This window comes from Mesoplodon bidens (genome assembly GCF_964165515.1).
Source record: "Mesoplodon bidens genome assembly, chromosome: 6".
In the NCBI taxonomy this organism is placed as follows: domain Eukaryota; kingdom Metazoa; phylum Chordata; class Mammalia; order Artiodactyla; family Ziphiidae; genus Mesoplodon; species Mesoplodon bidens.
Genome location: NC_138162.1, coordinates 85,062,253 through 85,082,207, shown reverse-complemented (window position 1 = coordinate 85,082,207; position 19,955 = coordinate 85,062,253). Strand labels below are relative to the sequence as shown.

The 19,955-nt window shown below is 41.0% G+C and overlaps 1 protein-coding gene across 1 annotated transcript in view; it reads right to left on the bottom strand.

The window, feature by feature from the left end:
• The window catches only part of PCSK5 (proprotein convertase subtilisin/kexin type 5), a 467,730-nt gene that overhangs the window by 76,176 nt on the left and 371,599 nt on the right, over positions 1-19,955 (bottom strand). Inside the window, exons 23-24 of the mRNA XM_081236836.1 lie at positions 14,053-14,259; positions 13,646-13,714 (exon numbers count right to left, since the gene is read on the bottom strand). Coding sequence (XP_081092962.1) covers positions 13,646-13,714; positions 14,053-14,259 — 276 coding nt within the window. The remainder of the gene's footprint in view (positions 1-13,645; positions 13,715-14,052; positions 14,260-19,955) is intronic.

Below are 19,955 nucleotides of genomic sequence, written 5' to 3'. Positions count from 1 at the left end.
TTGGGTACTTGGCCAAGGGGTGGGAAATGAGGGACCCTGTCCCTGTGCCCTCAGCTGTCTCCAGCTTGCTGTGCCATTTGGTCCCCATTTTGCTTCTTGTGCCCTGGGCTGGCCCACTGTGCTGGAAGCTGAACTGAGGCTGTGGGTCGGCCTGCAGCCAAGGTTTTCTGGTGGGAGTTGCAGGGAGACTTCATGGAAAGGACGAGTCTGGACTGCTACCAAATTACCCTCCTGTTGACTGTTGGAAGGCTGGAATTTCAGACTCAAGAGGTACAGAGGCAATTTACTGACACTCATTGTTGGCCTGAGTCTTAGCTGGAGATCTGCCTGTTGAGCAGCTGGGTATCAACATGCAGATGCTCCCGCCTCACCCACACTCAGCTTCTCTCGATTCTGGTGTCTGCTCTCAATTCTGCTGTCTGCTGTGTGACTTAAATCAATTTTTTTTCTCATCTGCCAGTGGAGCTTGAAGCTCTTCCTACCATCTGGTAAAGGACTGTGAAAAGGCAATGTGGCAGTGGTGCAGGGAGATGGAGCTCTGGGGGTGAGATAAGGACGGCTCAGAGAAGGCACAAAAGTCACAGATATTTACTGAGTGCCTACCGGGTGACAAGTACTACGCTAAGTGCTTATGACACAATGGCACCCAATTTAGAAGTGTGGCCTCAGGTATATCAACAGGCCTCTTGATGATGGCAGATAGGACAGGAAAGAAAAAGGGTGGAAATGGAGAGAAAGCAAGTTATATTTTATTTTGATATTAATAATAGAGGCTCTTGGTTTCACTCCCTCAGGGAGCCCAAGATATGATCATTTTTCTAGTTTTCATTATAATCTCTAGGGCCATATTAGGAGGTAAAAAGAAGGTAACTTATGATGTTTTCCTTTACAAAACAGGATGCAAGTAAGAAATGAAAAGTATATGGGACTTGCCCAAAGATTTTCATTGTGGTAGGGGATGGATGGAGATAGATATTAAGATTTCAGACTCCATTTTCCACAATCCCACAAAATCAAGCTGAGACCTAACCATCCAGGGTTCCAGTTACTACCGCTGGTCTCACTTTTATTTTTGTTTTCAAATGAATGGACAGACATAAGCTGAAGGATTTCAGAAATATCACCAATATTTCACTGAAAAAAAAAGTAATTTGGCAACATGTTTTCCAGCTTGTTACTCCTAAAAATGCAAAAGAGATATTCTTGTTGGTTTCTAGAGAGTTCTGTAGAGGTGAAATCCATCCCACCAGCCTAAGTGTCCCTTGCCCCTAATCACTGGCAGTTTCATGTTGCAGGCACCGCGATGCTTTCAGGAATGGCAGCTGGTCTTCTGAACCCCTCCACCCTGTGCATTGGGCTCAACTACACTCTGCGCTTTTGTTTAACTAGGTTTGTTTTGGAAGTAATTGGCTCAGCTCTCTTTCTGCAAGCACACGTGATTCAGACAGCCTTGGCTTTCAGCTCGACTTCGCAGGTCATTTACACAGCTAGTAGGAGGAACTTTCATGATACCTGGCTCTGGGGGAAAATAGCATGAAGAGCCAAGATGATGAGCTAGTTGCTCTAGCATTGAACTTAGGCTACCTTCCCACTATTTCTTCTCCCCCATCACCATAAGAATGTGAACTTGAATGTAGGAGGAGCAGAGGGAAACTTCAGGAAACACAACTAAGTAGCCTAAGAATATAACCAAGAGGGAAACAAATATGGCAGGTTGACTTACACGACTTTCATTTACATTCTCTAGGAAAATGGTGACTGAGTGCAATCTACTCTGGACAAAGACCAAATATTTGGATGTTCTGTTGTTTTGGAGCCAGAGAGTCCTAAGTTTAAATTTAGCTCGGAAACTTGCTAGTTATATGACTTTGGGCAAGTTGCAAACTCTCTGGGCCTTGGTTTTCTCATCTATGAAATGGGGATAAGGATTTTGAACAGAGAGGATTGTATTGGGGAGTAGAGATCGTGTTTGTAAAGTGCCTACCTAGGTGATCACCTCATATGGAATGGACAGTAAGTTGTAGTTATTATGATATAATGTATCTGCTTCTGCTTCAGCTTCATCCTCAACAGTGTTTTAAATATGATGTTGAAGTTATCTGTTTATATACCCATCTTAAATCAACTCTGATTGCACATTAGAATCAGTCCAAGAGTTTTGAAAAAATACTGATGCCTGAGCCTTACCCCAGACCAATTAAATCAGAAACCTTGGAAGTGGGTCTCAGCACTGCATTTTTCTATCTCCCCAGGTGATTTTCAGGTGCACCCAGGGCCGAGAATTACCAAGCTTTCCATTTCTCTCTCCCTTTGAGAGCAAAGAGCACGTTTGTTCACCTGTGTATCCCCGTGCTTAGCCTGATATGGATGCCCAATAAATATTTCTTGAACTAAACTCTAAGAAATGGAGAGAAAGTTGTCCAAATTCCTAAGACTGGTCTCATATGGGCACATTTCTTGAGCAGCAGATAAAGGCAAGAGATACCAGCATGTTATTATTCTCGTAATAGGGGTTTGAAAGAACAGGGTAAAGAAAGAGCAAGGTCCTTTCAGTTGACAGTTTACCTATCATGTCATTTATCACTGGTCCTCTTTGACTCTTCTGTTGCTAAGGGATCAGAGAAGTGAGATAGCAGGATACTTTGGGAAACTCCATCAGTTGAAAAAATATAGCAGCTTCTTCAGAAGAGTTTTTTTGAGAGAAGGAGAAAGTCAGACACTGCCAAGGTGGATAGCGGGCAAGTATCTTGGGTGAGATTCAGAGTGGTAGAAGAGAGAAATCAGTGACACAGACTGGGCACGTGTTTGGGGCTATTTCACGTGCAAACGTATGAGGTGAGACCTCAGCATGTAACAGTCTTAGTCATCACGTGAGAATGTCTTTAGGATGTTCACAATATTAGTTTCTTTCCCTTTTGCGAGCACGTGACAAGATTGCATCTCCCCAGTCTGCAGTCTTAGGCAGAACCATATGATTTGCTTTGGCCAAAAAATATGAGAGCGGGAGTTACAAGTGTCAATCCTGGGGGAAGCTTTAAAAGCCAGTGTACTTTGCTTCTGCCATGACAAGGTAATTAATGGCTGCTCCATCAACCTGGGTCCTGGACTGAGGACCGTGCAGAGCAGAGTTCTCAGCTGGCCCATGATGGAGATGTAGCACAAGTGAAAAATAAACCTTTGCTGTCTTAAGTTCTTGAGATTTGGGGATAATCTGTTATCATAGCACAACCTTGCCCATCATAGTGCATACTTGGGACAAACAGCTTCAAAGCCAACTACTTCCTCTGTGAAAAAAGTAAACAAAGTTAATGCACAGGATTGCTTGAAACTTTCAGCTGAATTCCTCTGTCACTTCTCATATGCACAAAATTGATCAAGTTTCAACACTTCTTTAATCCTCAGTTTCTCCAGCTGTAAAAATCACTGGATTATAGATGTGAAAATGCATCATCTATGTAAGTGCTTAGCACAGTGCCTGGTGAATGATGATGCTCAATAAATATTAGGTTACACAGTCCTGGTATTTGTGGAATAGTAATGGGAAAGCAGAAAGCACAAAAGTATGCAATAAATATTTCCTAAATAAATTAATCAAGAAAGCCAGGATGAATAAGGAACCACGAAAGTGCAAAACTTCTGCAAATTCTTCTAACTGTGGGTTCTCTTTTCTTAAGGTTTCTTTTCTTCTAACCCACCACCTTTGAAATGAGATATCACTTAGAAAATGAGGGGAGAGGCAGGCTCTAATAAATGAAAAATATGTTTTTGTTTTCAGGACAGCACTGTCCCCACTGTCTAATAGAGCTTGCTCGTTTCTCTTTTCTTCAGCAAACTGGTGACAGTGCATTTAGATTCCAACCCTTCCTCTGAACATGGCTTGTGTTTGGCCTTTTAAAGAAAAGAGTCCTCTCGAACTGTCCTTCCTCATCTGTCCACGGAAATGATGGTAGCGAGCCACCTGGGTCCTGTCCTAAGGTTGGCTGGACAGTGAGTAATGCAATCTAATCAGTCACTGCAAGGTCCTTTATGAATGTTGAGTTTCATTTTTACAATCAGCAACTTCTTTCCAATTTAAAGGAGACACCAGGCTAGTATACATTTTTTTTTTTTTTTTTTTTTTTTTTTTTTGCTGTATGCGGGCCTCTCACTGTTGTGGCCTCTCCCGTTGCTGCTCCGGACGCACAGGCTCAGTGGCCATGGCTCACGGGCCCAGCCGCTCCGCGGCATGTGGGATCCTCCCAGACCGGGGCATGAACCCGTGTCCCCTGCATCGGCAGGCGGACTCTCAACCACTGCGCCACCAGGGAAGCCCGCTAGTATACATTTTATTCTGCAATGCCTTTGATTTGGAAGGCACCAAAACTGTTTGACACTGTTCTTGTTCCCCCAGAAATTTTATGGAAAAGATCCAAAGGAAGATCTAGGTAAAAGTAAAGTAGTGATCTGTGGCTACCATATTTCATTTGAAAAACCCTGTATGTCTGCTCCATTGGAAAACTAAACCATGAAATTCATGTCTCACATGTCTTGGTATCGTTTCCTCTATGACCGAGGTCTCACTCCTTAATAGAAAATAGAGTAGCAGAAGGAAGTGGAGTTGGTTCTCTAATTCCTGGATCTGAAGCTTGAATCTAACATGGGTCAGGGTGGAGAGAGCTCACTTCATATTCACAAGAAGAGAGGGGTGTCTCTTGCCAATCATACCCTTATGATGGAACCCACTTTCCAGAAAGTAAAAGAGTTCCTGTGAAAGTGAATGAAACTGAAGGCAGGTAAAGTGGCAGAGAGGAATCCAGGGCTAAATGAAAAGAAGCCCACCTTCCCTTAGTCCTTCTGCTGCAAGGATTCTCCTATCTGCTTTGCTCCATCTCAGAACATTCCAGATGCAGGTCCTAAAGGCTGACAGTTTCAGGTGAGCTGTGATCCCAAGTCAATTTGCATGACTATTATGAACACTTCCACTGTTTGGTAAATTTAGTTATGGCATCTGGGCTTACAGTTGTAGCTAAACAAAGTGTAATAGCTATTGTGTGTAGAACTGAGGAAAGGGGCAGATATAAATTTTTCTTTTATCTTTTTATTATTCCATAAAGCATAATAATCTTTTCTGTAGAATCAGAAGGGAAGAACACTAGGTAGTATGGATAGAATGGTTGTAAAACACATGGGTTTTGATCTTGAGCTATCTAGAATCAAGTCCAAGTCCTAATGGTTACCAGCCCTGTTATCTTATGTAAGTTGCTTAACTGTTTTGAGCTTAATTTCTTCATCCGAAAAATGAGAACAACAATTACATTTACTTCTTAGAGTTAAGTGAGGTAATACACATATAGAACATGAGTAAGTGTTCAATAAATGCTGGCAATTAGGTTACTGTTATGGTTTTACTATGTAGAGATAGGAAAGAGGGGCACTGATAACGTTATACTTTACTTTTTTTTTTTTGTGGTACGCAGGCCTCTCACAGTTGTGGCCTCTCCAGTTGCGGAGCACAGGCTCCAGACACACAGGCCCAGCGGCCATGGCTCACGGGCCCAGCCGCTCCGCGGCATGTGGGATCTTCCCAGACCCGGGGCACGAACCCGTGTCCCCTGCATCGGCAGGCGGACTCTCAACCACTGTGCCACCAGGGAAGCCCTATACTTTACTTTTTAAATCAGACTTATTGAAATATAATTTTCATAGTGTAACATTTACCCTTTTTAGGTGTACAGTTCTATGAATTTTGACAAATAAACATGCAGTCATGTAATCACCCCTGACAATCAAGATACAGGACACTCCCAACACCCCAGATAGTTCCCTCATGCCCTTGATGATAATGATGATGAAATTATTATTAACTGAACTCCATAATGTCCTCAGATTTCCCTAGTTTTTACCTATTGTCTTTTTTTCTGACCCAGGATCCCACCTAGGTTACCATATTACATTTAGCAGTCAGGTTTCCTTAGGTTCCCCTTGACTATGACAGTTTCTCAGGCTTTACTTTTTTGACAGCCTTAACGGTGTTGAGGAGTACTAATCAGGTATTTTATGAAATAGCCCTCTATTGAAATGTAGATGTTTTTCTCATGATTAGACTGGGGTTATGGGTTTTGGAGTGGAAGACTGCAGAGGCAAAATGCCATTCTCCTTCTACATCAAGTGTACCTGCCCATTCATCTGATATAGCAGACTTCCCTGTAGTGCAGTGGTTAAGAATCCGCCTACCAATGCAGGGGACGCGGGTTCGAGCCCTGGTCTGGGAAGATCCCACATGCCGCGGAGCAACTAAGCCCGTGCGCCACAACTACTGAGCCTGCGCTCTAGAGCCTGCGAGCCACAACTACTGAACACATGTGCCACAACTACTGAAGCCCGCACGCCTAGAGCCTGTGCTCCACAACAGGAGAAGCCACAACAGTGAGAAGCCCGTGCACCACAATGAAGAGTAGCTTCCGCTCGCCACAACTAGAGAAAGCCCCCTTGAAGCAACGAAGACCCAACACAGCCAAAAATAAATAAATAAAAGAAATAAATTTATTTAAAAAAAATCTGATATGGCGCAGCTGACGTTGACCTTGATCACTTGGATGAGCTAGTGCTTCTCAGGTTTCTCCACTGTGAGGCTCTTCCCCTTCCTCCCTTTCATACTGTCCTCTTGGAAGGAAGTCACTACGTGCAACCTACACTTGAGGAGTAGGGAGCTATGCTCACTTCCTGGAGGGAGGAGTGCTAGATAAGTTATTTGCAATGTTTTGCACTGAAGATTTGTCTCCTCTGCCCGATTTACTTATTTACTCAACCATTTATTTATTTTTATCTTATGAACTCATAGATTCTTATTTTATACTTTGAGTTATAAGCTAATACTATTTTATTTATATTATTGCCCAAATTGTTCCTGTTTTGGCTATTGGGAGCTCTTTCAGTTGTCTCCTATGTCCCTTTGCTGTACCCCCATCATTGTGGGGTTTTTTCCTTTGAGTGCTCTCTTGCCTTCTGTCACTACACAATGCTACAGCTCATCTGGTATATTTCCTGCCCCAGTCCTAGAATCAGCCAATTTTCCAAGGAGCCTTGGTATCTTTTATTGGAGGATGGTGTTAAGAATCTAGATCTGGGCACTAGGTGTGGTTATTGCTACTGGGGTGTTGCTTCTAGGACCTCTCAGCTGACCTAGCATGAAGTGCTTTTTTCTCTCCAATTTAAAGAGTTTTTTTTTTCAAATCTACAGAAAGCCTGAAATAGCACAGTGAACAACTTTATATGCTTTACCTCAATCCTTTTATTCCTCTGAACCATTTGAAAATAAGTTGTGGACATCATGACATTTCATCCCTAAACTCCCCAGCCATGACAATCAAAAATGTCTCAAAACATTGACAAATGTCCCCTGGAGTCACAGTCACCTCCAGTTGAAAGTCATTGGTCTAGACACTTTCGTTGACGTTCCTAGGTGACATTGTTAATATATCGCATCAGGAAACACATGATGTTATGTTGTATGGAACTAATGGTGGTAATGTTAAGTGTAATAACTTGGTTAAGTTGGTAAGCAGCACATCCCTCTATTGTAGTTAACTAGTAATTATGGAAGTACTTTGAGTCTGTGTGTTTATCGTGTTCCTGAACAATTTTCCACCTAAAGATTTTAGCATCCACTCATAGTTCTGCCTTGAATCAATAAACTAGGGTATGTAAAATGGTGATACTCTAATTATTCCCTTGCATATATAACAGGTGAAATCTTACTGTAAAGAGCTTTCTCCCTTATTCTATTTTCCCATGCTTCCTTCCTCTCTTCTTTAAATATCATTCTTGATGCATAGATTATTTTTATTAATTGAATTGTAATCTTTATCATCTTTTTTTTTGACACTCAAATTGTCCCAGATTGGCCAGTGGGAGCCCATTCACACTAATTACTATGTCATTTGTTATGAATATGTTATGAACCCACTTACATGGTTCAAATCAAAACTGTGTAAAAAGGTATACCTAGAGAAGGCTCACTCCCATTCCTTTTACACTTTTCCCTGTAGGTAAGCATTTTCATTAGTTTCTGATGTATCTTTTCTGTGTTTCTTATTTAAAAATAAGTAAAAAATGTATATGTGTGTGTGTGTATAATATATATATATATATACACACCGTATACACATATGTTTTATTTCACCATCTATTCTTACCAAAAAGGTAGCATACTATGTACATTTTTTGGCACCTTGCCTTCTACTTAACAGTGTATTGTAAAACCACCATCAGTTCATATAGACCTTTGCTCTTTTATGGCTGCAGAGTACTCCATTATGTATGTGTCCTTCAGTTGATTCAATGAGTTTCTTCCACGAGAAGGCATTTAGGCTGTTTAAAATAGTTTACACCACAAATAATGCCACAATGAATAACATTGTGAATATGCTGTTTTGAGTTTGTGGGTGCACATCCTCAGGATAAATTCCTAGAAGGGGTGTTGCAGGGTCGAAGCATAGATGTGTATGTGATTGTGTTGTATATTGCCAACTTTCTTTCAGCAGTGGTCGTACCATTTTGTCTTCCATCAATTACGGTTAAGAGGGCTTTCTTACAGACTTGCCTGTACAGTGTTTGTAAGCTTTTGAAATATTGCCAGTCTAATAGGTGAGACATGGTATGTTACGGTTGTTTTAATTTGCATTTCCCATATAACGAACAAAGTTAAGCATCTTTTCTTATGCATAGGGTCATTTGTTTCATGTGATTTTTTAAATTCTTTTTAAAAAATAATTTATTTATTTATTTATTTTTGGCTGCCTTGGGTCGTCATTGCTGCGTGCGGGCTTTCCCTAGTTGCGGCGAGCGGGGGCTACTCTTCGTTGTGGTGTGCGGGCTTCTCATTGCAGTGGCTTCTCTTGTTGCGGAGCACGGGCTCTAGGCATGAGGGCTTTAGGAGTTGTGACTCTAGAGCGCAGGCTCAGTAGTTGTGGTGCATGGGCTTAGTTGCTCCGCGGCATGTGGAATCTTCCCAGACCAGGGCTTGAACCCGTGTTCCCTGCGTTGGCAGGCGGATTCTTAACCACTGAGCCACCAGGGAAGTCCGTTTCATGTGATTTTTAAAACCTATCTCTCTCTTCATAATTTCCTGGCTCTTACCTTAGATCAGGCTCCTGTTCCTTCATACCCAGAATTCTGAAATAGTCATCTAGCTGGTTTCTCTGCCTGCAACCTCACTCCCTTTCAACTACCCTCAACACAGTTATTGGCGTTACAAAATTAACCTTTTTAAAACACCTCTTCAAAAAATTCTCTTTTTTTTTTTCTATAAGAACCTTCAGTTATTCCCTTTTAGGCACAAACTCATGAGTCCAGAGTTCAAGGTATGATTGTCAGTCACTCTAAAGTGATTGCCTATTCCCTTGTATTTGCAGTATTATATTCCTTCTGCAAAATTAGTGTCCTAAAATCCATGGCAGAAATCCTTCCCTCCAAACCATTTTTTTCTGCGATTGTCCAGGACAAAAGCCCCTCCATAGTGCAGCCCTGCTCTCTTATCTGTCTAAATTCCATGGAAACTCTAAGGCTCATCTCAAGTCCCATTTTCTTGGAAGCCTTCCTTAATCACTTCAGTGTCCAGGGCTTCCTCCCTTTGCTAAATTCACTTGGTACATATATTTATCCCCTTAACTGTCACTTAATTAATTAATTAATTTATATTTATTTATTTTTTAACATCTTTATTGGAGTATAATTGCTTTACAGTGGTGTGTTAGTTTCTGCTTTATAACAAAGTGAATCAGTTATACATATACATATGTCCCCATATCTCTTCCCTCTTGCATCTCCTTCCCTCCCACCCTCCGCATCCCACCCCTCTAGGTGGTCACAAAGCACCGAGCTGATCTCCCTGTGCTATGCAGCTGCTTCCCACTAGCTACTTTACGTTTGGTAGTATATATATGTCCATGCCACTCTCTCACTTTGTCTCAGCTTACCCTTCCCCCTCCCCATATCCTCAAGTCCATTCGCTAGGAGGTCTGTGTCTTTATTCCTGTCTTACCCCTAGGTTCTTCATGACCTTTTTTTGTTTGTTTGTTTGTTTTAGATTCCATATATATGTGTTAGCATACGGTATTTGTTTTTCTCTTTCTGACTTACTTCAATCTGTATGACAGACTCTAGGTCCATCCACCTCACTACAAATAACTCAATTTCGTTTCTTTTTATGGTTGAGTAATATTCCATTGTATACATGTGCCACATCTTCTTTATCCATTCATCTGTTGATGGACATTTAGGTTGCTTCCATGTTCTGGCTATTGTAAATAGAGCTGGAATGAACATTGTGGTACATGACTCTTTTTGAATGATGGTTTTCTCAGGGTATATGCCCAGTAGTGGGATTGCTGGGTCATATGATAGTTCTATTTTTAGTTTTTTAAGGAACCTGCATACTGTTCTCCATGGTGGCTGTATCAATTTACATTCCCACCAACAGTGCAAGAGGGTTCCCTTTTCTCCACACCCTCTCCAGCGTTTATTGTTTGTAGATTTTTTGATGATGGCCATTCTGACCGGTGTGGCACTTAATTCAAATGGCTTTTTTTTCTTTCAGTAACTTAAAAATTTTCAAATGTGTGTATATTTTCCCCCAAGAGTAGGGACTATTGCTGTTTTAGTAAGTACGCAAATATTAATCAGTTTTCACCACCCATTTCTGAGCCAAGATAAAGGCACATTAATCTCTCTATTTTATCAATATGGTAAGGAAGTAAAGAGATCTTACTCAATTTGATTAAAATCAGTCATTAAGTCAAGTCAATGCTGACATAGGTATGGGCCCCAAATCTTAGGTTATAGTCAAGTGTCAAGTATCAAAATGATTCTATTTGCTTATCCTCTCAATTAATGAAGAAATGTAATTTAGAACACTTAGATTTATCTTAGTTGAAATTTCCATTTAAGATATTGGTTACAAAGACAAAGAATTTGGCATCAAATCCTCTTAGAATAAAATGATATTATGTAAAATGCTATCTGTGTGTTTTCAGCCTGATAAAAGGCCCATAGACACAGTCTGACTAGAGAAAATGTATCTAAATCCATGTGTATCCTGAGACATGCATCTCTGCTTTGAATTTGGGCAACCCTCAAATTCAATTCAACAAATGTTTACACATTTATTGTGCTTTTATTATACCCTAGACATGCTGCTAGTTCTTGTGGGAGCAGTGTATATGTCACAGAGTTTGTTCTGAAGTAGTTTACTCTCTAGGCAGAAAGATGTGTACACACCAAATATTACATAAGTCAGCAGTAAAAAGTATTATCATTGGCCTACAAACCAGGGGAAACAAGAAAAAACAGTTAATTCTATTGGAAGATTAACAAAACCTTCAGAGATAAGATGATAATTGATTTCCGCTAAGACAATACAAAAATAAACAAGGTTCAACATATAGAGAGTTAATAAATTAAGAGAAATTTTCAAATTTCAAATTAGAAATTAGCAGAATGTTCTATGTCACCCTCTCCTGCAATCCTACTACACTGTATACATCTCTCTACTCTGGCAGCTTGACTTGTAAAAGATTTGGTTCCAGGTGTGTCATTTATGGCAGCCAGAGAGGGCCTCACAGCAGAATCACAGTCATATCACCTTTGAATTCCCACTGCCAAGGCCAGCACTCTACACATAGTAGATAACTGAAGTCTCTTAAAGGAGGGAATGAAGTATTTTAATAGCACTTTGTAAAGTGAATCAAACTTTCTAATTTATCTCTTTTTTTGAAAACTGATTCTTTTGGATTTTGAGTCCCCAGATTGCTGGGGTCTGCTATGGAATTCATCATCCAGGGGAGTCATCTCAGTCTCATCTTTAGCTGAATCACCTAAGAGAAGGGTGGGTGCAGTACAGATCATGGTTGTTACTGTTCCACCCCCATGCCAAGATTCTCACTGATCTTAAATGAGTCCACACACATTCATCCACCTCTTTAAACCTGAGAGCCAAAATCATAGGTTTGAGATTTTACAGACAGACAGACACATACACACACACATACATACACACACACCCCCCTCCATGATGCATAAAGATGTTGGCATGGACACATAACACACGACAGCAAAGGTATAAAAAGAGACCACAAAATTTAGCAGGGAAAATGGGCAAACCAATGGGCAAATGTGGTCTGAAATGGACAAAAAATTGAAATCAAGGTAGTCAAAAACGTTTATCATTGCTCCCTACAAGAAAGACCACGTCCCATCTCTTCACAAGAAACACTGGAATTTTCTCATCTTTTAGATTTTAATACTTTTATTACTTAGTTTAGATCTATTTTTGCTTCCCAGAAAATTAGTATTTTATCCTTAAATCTCTGACTCTAAGTGCCACCCCCTTCTTAAGTGGGACTTATTATTATATTTTATTTTGCAATAATATATGCTCCATTGTAGAGTGGAAGGTAATGGGGGAATGGTATTTCAGTTCCTCAAAACTCTGTTTTATAGTTACATATATTATAGATAATATGTCTTTCCATTGAAGGCAGACAGAGATGGTGATGGTCATCAGATAAATTATCACTCATGTATAATATTTAAGAATTAAGGGAATCTATTAGGTAAGGCCAATGAAAAGTCTACTTAATCCTGGCACAGTCTAACCCCCTGCAACTTCATGAGTACTTTATGAAGCATGGGCTTCACTGGCAACTTGTTAGAAATGCAAATTCTTAGGCCCCACTCTAGACCCCTGAATCAGAATCTGCATTTTAACAAATCCCCCTTTGATGTGTGTGCACATTAAAGTTTTAGAAGCATGAGTCAACCAGTCACAGGGTTTCATGGAAACTCTATGAAGAGAGATTATCCCATTCATCTTTAATTTAGATTGGGTTTCCTTTCAAAGATCCATAAAACCAAGTGCCAATTATGTCAATATGTTGCCTAAATTTACATTAAGATACATTCTTAGAGTTTGGTGGCCTCCCGATTTTTCATTTTACGTCCAATCCAATGGTGCTGTGTGATACACACTGTTCTGCAGGAGAACCAGGTGTGCATGGGGAGAAAGGAGAAGGCAATAATTTGAACTAGAGAATTATACGGAAGACTGGCTAGTGATTTTCATTGTATGATGGGGATTTTAAACTCCACTGACTCCATGTTGCTTTCCTCTCAAAAGATTGTCTTGGGCTCCAAGCAGTAGAATCATTTTTGCAAAGGAAAATTCCCAAACTTCTGAAAGGCTTTTGTGTTTCATATACAGAGTGAGTTAGAGTAATTATGTATTTCTTTGCTTGAGTTTATTTCTCTCCCACCATTACTCATTTCAAAATTGTCACCTTGAGAGGCTAAGCAGAGGCCGAGTCCCAGGCACCCTGAAATGTGGTTGCTGTAAGTATCACCTGCCAACTAGCTAACAACCAGAGGAAAAGATACCTGTCCTTTCCTAAACTTGAGTTTCATGAAGACTGGTGACCTATCCATTGTCTCAAAAGGGAGCATCTCTCACTGTGACCCTGTTTACGTGGAAGTGAGCCTACTTAATGGATACTGATGGTGACAGTGATGATGAAAACAATGACAGGAGTCCCTGTTGAAGGAATGACAGGATGCATATGTGTGAAGAAGGACTCAGTTATTTCAACTCTAAGGAAAAAGGGAGATGACGTACCTAAACTGCATCCCAGACACCCTTCTTCACAAGGCATGCATTCTTCATAGTCTGGGTCTTGGACTTCACCTATACAATAAGAGGAGTAAAAAGCACAATTTCATTTTCACTGAATGGAGACGCATTAGTTGCTATAAAAATATGTTGGCGTGTAGCTTATTTTCAAGCAAATCATAGAGCAATTATGAAACCCACAACCATGACTGAAGATATATGTGTCACCCACATTTTATCTCCTTCTATTAATTTAATAGATTAGATTAGTTTGATTGGGTACAAATAGCACAAAGTTGGACTGTATGCCATGCAACTAGTTTTGAAATCAAGTTGGTAGGTTTTATTTATTAAAGAAGTAAGTTCAGTTTCTGGGAACGTAGTTGGGTATATAAGTGATGAAGCAGCCTTACCTTGTCCACACTCTAACTTCCGGCAGGTGCGGTTGGAGGGCACCAGGAAGTAGCCACGCCCGCATTGTGTGCAGACGTGTGCACTGTGGCAAAGCTCACAGTTGTCTGGGCAAGGCCGGCAGGTGTGGCCCTCGTCAGGGTAGTGGCCTGTGGGGCAGCTCTCCTGGCACTCTCCCCAGTACAGGAACCGCTCTCGGCCGTGCTTATCTAAACAGATAGAAATGAGCAAAATTAAAAGAAGGAAAATGTACAAAATTAACCATGAAGGTAATATAACTGAAGTCATTTTATTAAAAAGATATATGACCAACTGCTTTTGCTCCCGGTAGACCAGAAAGATAAGAATTGTTGAATAGAAAATTCAGTATCTTTGAACTTGTAGTTGAAAAGACTTCCTTGGGCTCCTTTTGGTGTCTGTAGAAGCTCACAGAGTTGGGGACTATAGAGATCCCATGAGAATAAACAAATGCTTGATGATAGATGCATTTCTATGATAGTACAGTCTTTTAGAATGATTTTGAATTCTGTTATCAAAATCACATACTTGTGTTAACTGTATAAGGACTGACTTTTTGCACAGCTACCATTTCCTGTATTGACAGCCTCTTGAAGCACTCAACCAAACATGCCTCTTTGACTCCTTTATATGAATTCCTGGAAGTTCTGAGCGGCTGTCAACATTGGACTCTACAAGGAAAGAATCAGCAGTACTCCCAGTATGAGACTGTGGGTATCTGCTCCTGCAGAAGACCCAATGTTTCCCCTGGAGGGAATGGAAAAGTCTAATCAATTCCAAACTATCATAATCAATGCAAAAGGATTCTCATCAGTTCTAATCATACACTTATACACACAAGATTAATGTAGATGCACCTAGAGGCCTCCTACCTCCCACCCCCTGGAGTTTTTGCTTGTGCTAAGTGTGCCCAGGGCATCCATCTTCTCTGAATCAGGTCTCCCACATGCCCCTGGCTCTGAAAATATCTGCATTACCTGAAATAACTAGATCTAGGTCTAGATCTAGTAACTGGGTCTCATAACTGGGTCTAGATCTCACTCATAATGTGATCTACCACACGAAGACCCAGAACCATTGACCTTCAAGATGCAAGGCTGTTGGGACTTCCCTGGTAGTCCAGTGGTAAAGAGTCTGCCTTCCAATGCAGGGGACATGGGTTCGATCCCTGGTCAGGGAACTAAGATACCACATGCCACGGGGCAACTAAGCCCATGTGCCACAACTACTGAGCTTGCACGCCTCAACTAGAGAGCCTGCATGCTGCAAGCTACAGAGCCCATCCGCTCTGAAACCCGTGCACCACAACTACAGAGCCCACAAACCCTGGAGCTCTCATGCCACAACTAAAGAAGAGAAAACCTGCAGGCCACAACTAGAGAGAAGCCCATGCGCCACACCGAAGAGCCTGGGTGCCACAACTAAGACCCAATGCAGCCAAAAATAAATAAAATTTAAAAATAATAAATAAATCTTTTTTTTTCAATTGCAAGGCTGCTGAATTTGTAAAGATAGCACTAACCCCATGTTACAAGTGCAAAATCCGGAAGTCAGTATAACATTGAATATTAGATTGAACCACATGAAATTGCTCACATTCGACAGTTTTTTTACCTGTAAACTAGGCACTTTCAAAGGTTTTAACCTAATGTTCTTATTTGATTAAAGCCCTATTTCAAATACAATTTAAAAATCACACCCTTGGATTACGGACACTGAAGCTCCCTTTTTTCTGATGGTGATTTCGTGCCAGAAGTCTGCTGGTCCCCATGGGACAAAGAAAATAAAGAGAGTGGCCAAAGAGTTGGTAGAAAAAAGTGTTTGCAGTCTCCAAGTTAGACCTGGAAGAACATTATCCTCTAAGGGAGGGAGAGTGTTTGGGAGGATGTAATGTGCATTTGGTGATTCTACAGCTATAGATCAAGGTTGTGGAGCACAAAACCTCAATCTGGTGGGACCTCGAATCTCAAGAGACCACAAAAAGGTCAACTTTCCAAGTTTTGTTCTTCTCATTTTACCATGACTCATTGAGAAAAGATTCTGTTTTACAAAGTGCCAAGCTTCTCACATGTAGGTAGGAAGATGTTAGGGAGAGCAGTGAAAAGCTCACCCTCTCCTCCAGCCAGCTGTTGCTGTACATTTCCTACACCTTTACATGATGTCAACTCAAGATCCAGAGGCTTAAGGGCAGCTTAGCATATGGTGAGTTCTAAATATATATTTGTTGAATGACTGACTGAATGAGTGATTGAATTCATATTTGTCAATATTCCTATTTTTCCAACATATCCAACTGGATCAACAATCGTTTTTTTAAAATTTATTTATTTAAATTTATTTATTTTTGGCTGTGTTGGGTCTTCGCTGCTGCATGCAGGCTTTCTCTAGTTGCGGCGAGTGGGGGCTACTCTTCGTTGCGGTGCGCAGGCTTCTCATTGCAGTGGCTTCTCTTGTTGTGGAGCACGGGCTCTAGATGCGTGGGCTTCAGTAGTTGTGGCACGCGGGCTTCAGTAGTTGTGGCTCACGGGCTCTAGAGCACTGGCTCAATAGTTGTGGCACATGAGCTTAGTTGCTCCATGGCATGTGAGATCTTCCCAGACCTGGGATCGAACCAGTGTCCTCCGCATTGGCAGGCGGATTCTTAACCACGGTGCCACCAGAGAAGTCCCTGGATCAACAATCTTAAAAATGAATGATGATGGGTTCAGATATTAGAGGAAATGTTCTCCAATTCCATTTTATTATTTATTTATTTGTTTGTTTGTTTGTTTTCACCAGGTCTTAGTTGCAGCTTGCCGGCTCCTTAGTTGTGGCACGGGGCCTCCTTAGTTGTGGCATGCGAACTCTTAGCTGCAGATGCATGTGGGATCTAGTTCCCTGGGCAGGGATCAAACCCAGGCCCCCTGCATTGGGAGTGTGGAGTCTTAACCACTGCGCTACCAGGGAAGTCCCTCCAATTCCATTTTGATTGTTCAGATATGGCTTTGCTATTTGGACCCCTCTGGGTATGATAATTTGGGTTTAAAGGACAGAGATTTAAAGGGTCTTGTTTAAAATACATGGACCATGCCAAAGGAAGTCACTTAGGTGCCTTAACAATGGCCAGCTTTCCCCACGTGATTGGTTCAGGATTATGCCGAGATTTGATATTTCTACTAGCTTGAGAGCATGGCAGCTCACTTAGCTTTGGATGATTATTTGGACACCTCAGTGATTCGAATATCATGCATAAATTTTTGGCTACTTGCCCAGAGTCTCAGAATTTAAGTTCGTGTAATGATATGGGGGGAGAGGCCGGTTCTTGTAGTAGAAGTGCTGATATTTTTGTTATGTGACAAAACCGTTCATGCAGTAATAGGAGACAGAGTTAAAAATCAAGGAACTCCAAAAGAGGTTCAGATTGGCTTTCATTTGTACTGAAGAGTAATTAACTGGTTCCAGAGTATTTCTTGGCAACCGATTTTGTTAGAAGAGAAGGTGGACCAACGTGAAGGCATTGGATGTCTGCCGGAGGAAAGGAAGGTTGAGGGTTGAAAGGCAGGAAGGGAACAGGATTGCTGGAAAGGATGAAAGAAAGGCTGAGGGACTCTGAAAACAAACTTTATGACGTTTACGCCAACATTTTGCTTACTGAAGCTGTTGTATGATTGGTAGAAGTTAGCTTCGGGCTCAGTTTGGTAGAGGATAAACCTGGAAGAGAGTTTAGAGTGAATTTTCACCAATAGAGCTGCAGATCTGCCTTTCTAAAAGGATTCAGACCTAACATTAACAAAGTTACAATTAAGCAAGGGGTGAAATTTCTACAAAGAGATGGGACAGGCTTATGTGTGTAGGTGGGACTCCCTAGCCAGAGGAATTTCAGCCTTTGAAGAAAGCTTATTGATATAGAACTGCATCCATTCCGTCATCTACCTTCTGCAGCACTGCCTCATGGATTAGCTGCACTAATATGTGGACTTGGGATAGTACAGTCTTAACAGGCAGAACACCCTGCCAATCAGAACCCGCTCAACATTTCCCTCTTCAGGAAGCCTCCTGTTCTCGCTACAGCTGAAAGTAGTGACCTGTAGTAGAGTTGCTACCATTCATTCATTTATCTAATATCTTCCTGTTTTATAATACATGAGGACAAACCCCTCTGTTAGATTGTAAAACTCCTTGAAAGCGAGTATCATGCTATTATTTACTGCATTTTCCATGGCACCTATGTAGAGTAACTTATACGTGGGAGGAGCACAATACATTTAAAAAAATTATTGATGTATAGTTGATTTAAATGTGTTTATCCCATGTGCTTGTGAGCTTGACAGCTCCCCAATCCTCAGAGACTTTTCTGAGGAGATCAGTGGTGATATTAACAAATGTAAAAAAAATAGTTGTGCTTTTTTTCTGCTATACAGAGAAGTAACTCAGCTATACATATATATGTATATTTCATATTCTTTTCCATTATGGTTCATCACAGGATATTGAAGATGGTTCCCTGGGCTATGTAGTAGGACCCTGTTGTTCATCCGTCCCATATAATAGTTTGCGTCTGCTAATCCCAAACTCCCAGTCCTTCCCTCCCCTACCTCCTCTCCCCCTTGGCACCACAATATATTTTGTTAAGAGAACAGGTTCAACACAGACTTTGAAACAGAAAACACAGAAGAAATGTCAGGGCATTTTACGTGTGGATTGGTCCAAGTAGCCATAGGATGCTTAGAACGTTTTAGATACTTGTTTAGCGTTTAAGCTACTCCTTAGTTGTGTATATATATGAAGATTTAGTGTGTTTTAAGTGTGAAAGGGAATTTAGATGCCATCTTGTCCATTCTCCTCCTTTTTACAAACATGGAGAGATTTAAAGAGGTGAGGTGATTGGGTTAGTGTCTTCTATTTTATTAGTGACAAAGCCGAGACTAGAATCCAGGTTTTCTGATTGATATTGTTTCTACTGAACCATACATTCATCCACTTATTTATTGTGTGCCTTCTATATGCCAGATTCTGTGCCATGCTTGAAATACGGCAGAAAACAGGTAGAAACTATTGACTGCTCTTACAGGGCACAGAGTCTGATGGACAAGGTAGATAGCAAGGGTGAGGAGGCCTGAGAATGGGAAGTGCTGGGCTCCAAGGGTGCTCACATGAAGGGGGCTTAACCTAGACAAGAAGGTTAGGGAAGCCCTCACTGAGGAAATGAAATTGAAATGGAGGCCTAAAGGATGAATAGAAAGAGACCAGGTAGACAGTGGCTGGGGAACATCTCAAGTGAAGTCTGAACAGCTAGAGAGACTGAAATGCCTGCAGGAGCAAGCAGGTACAAGCAGTAACAGTAGTAATAGTAGTGATAATAATAATAATTGCTAATATTTATTGAGTACTTCCTATGCACCCCGCCCCATTCTAAGTGCTTTATTATTTTATCTCATTTCATTTTCATAATAATCCTACAAGAAGGCAGCCATGATCACCATCTTACAGATGAGAAAGGGAACAGAATAAGCAGGCTAGAGGTAAAATTTGACAGATATACTTTGTTTACATATGAAACACAAAGAAATCATTTTAATTTATACAAAGAAATGTGTTATCTCTCGTTTTTCTGCAAATGCACGATGCTCTTCATTTATTCTTCATTTTTCTTGGTTTTATTACAAGCAAGAATGAAGCTAAATAATTCTCTCCTATTAGAAAAACCATGTAAATGTCATGGTGGTGGTAACTGAGAGCCTCAAGATTAGTGAGACAGCTGGGAGGGGTGGGGACTGTGATGAAATGGAGAGCAGCCCCGATGGTCTCCAGTCAACCATTTGGGGACCATATGGAGCAGTGTTGCCAGATCTTCCAAGTTTGCAAGAGAAACCGAAAACCCAGGTTTTTATTTGAAATTTCCCAATTT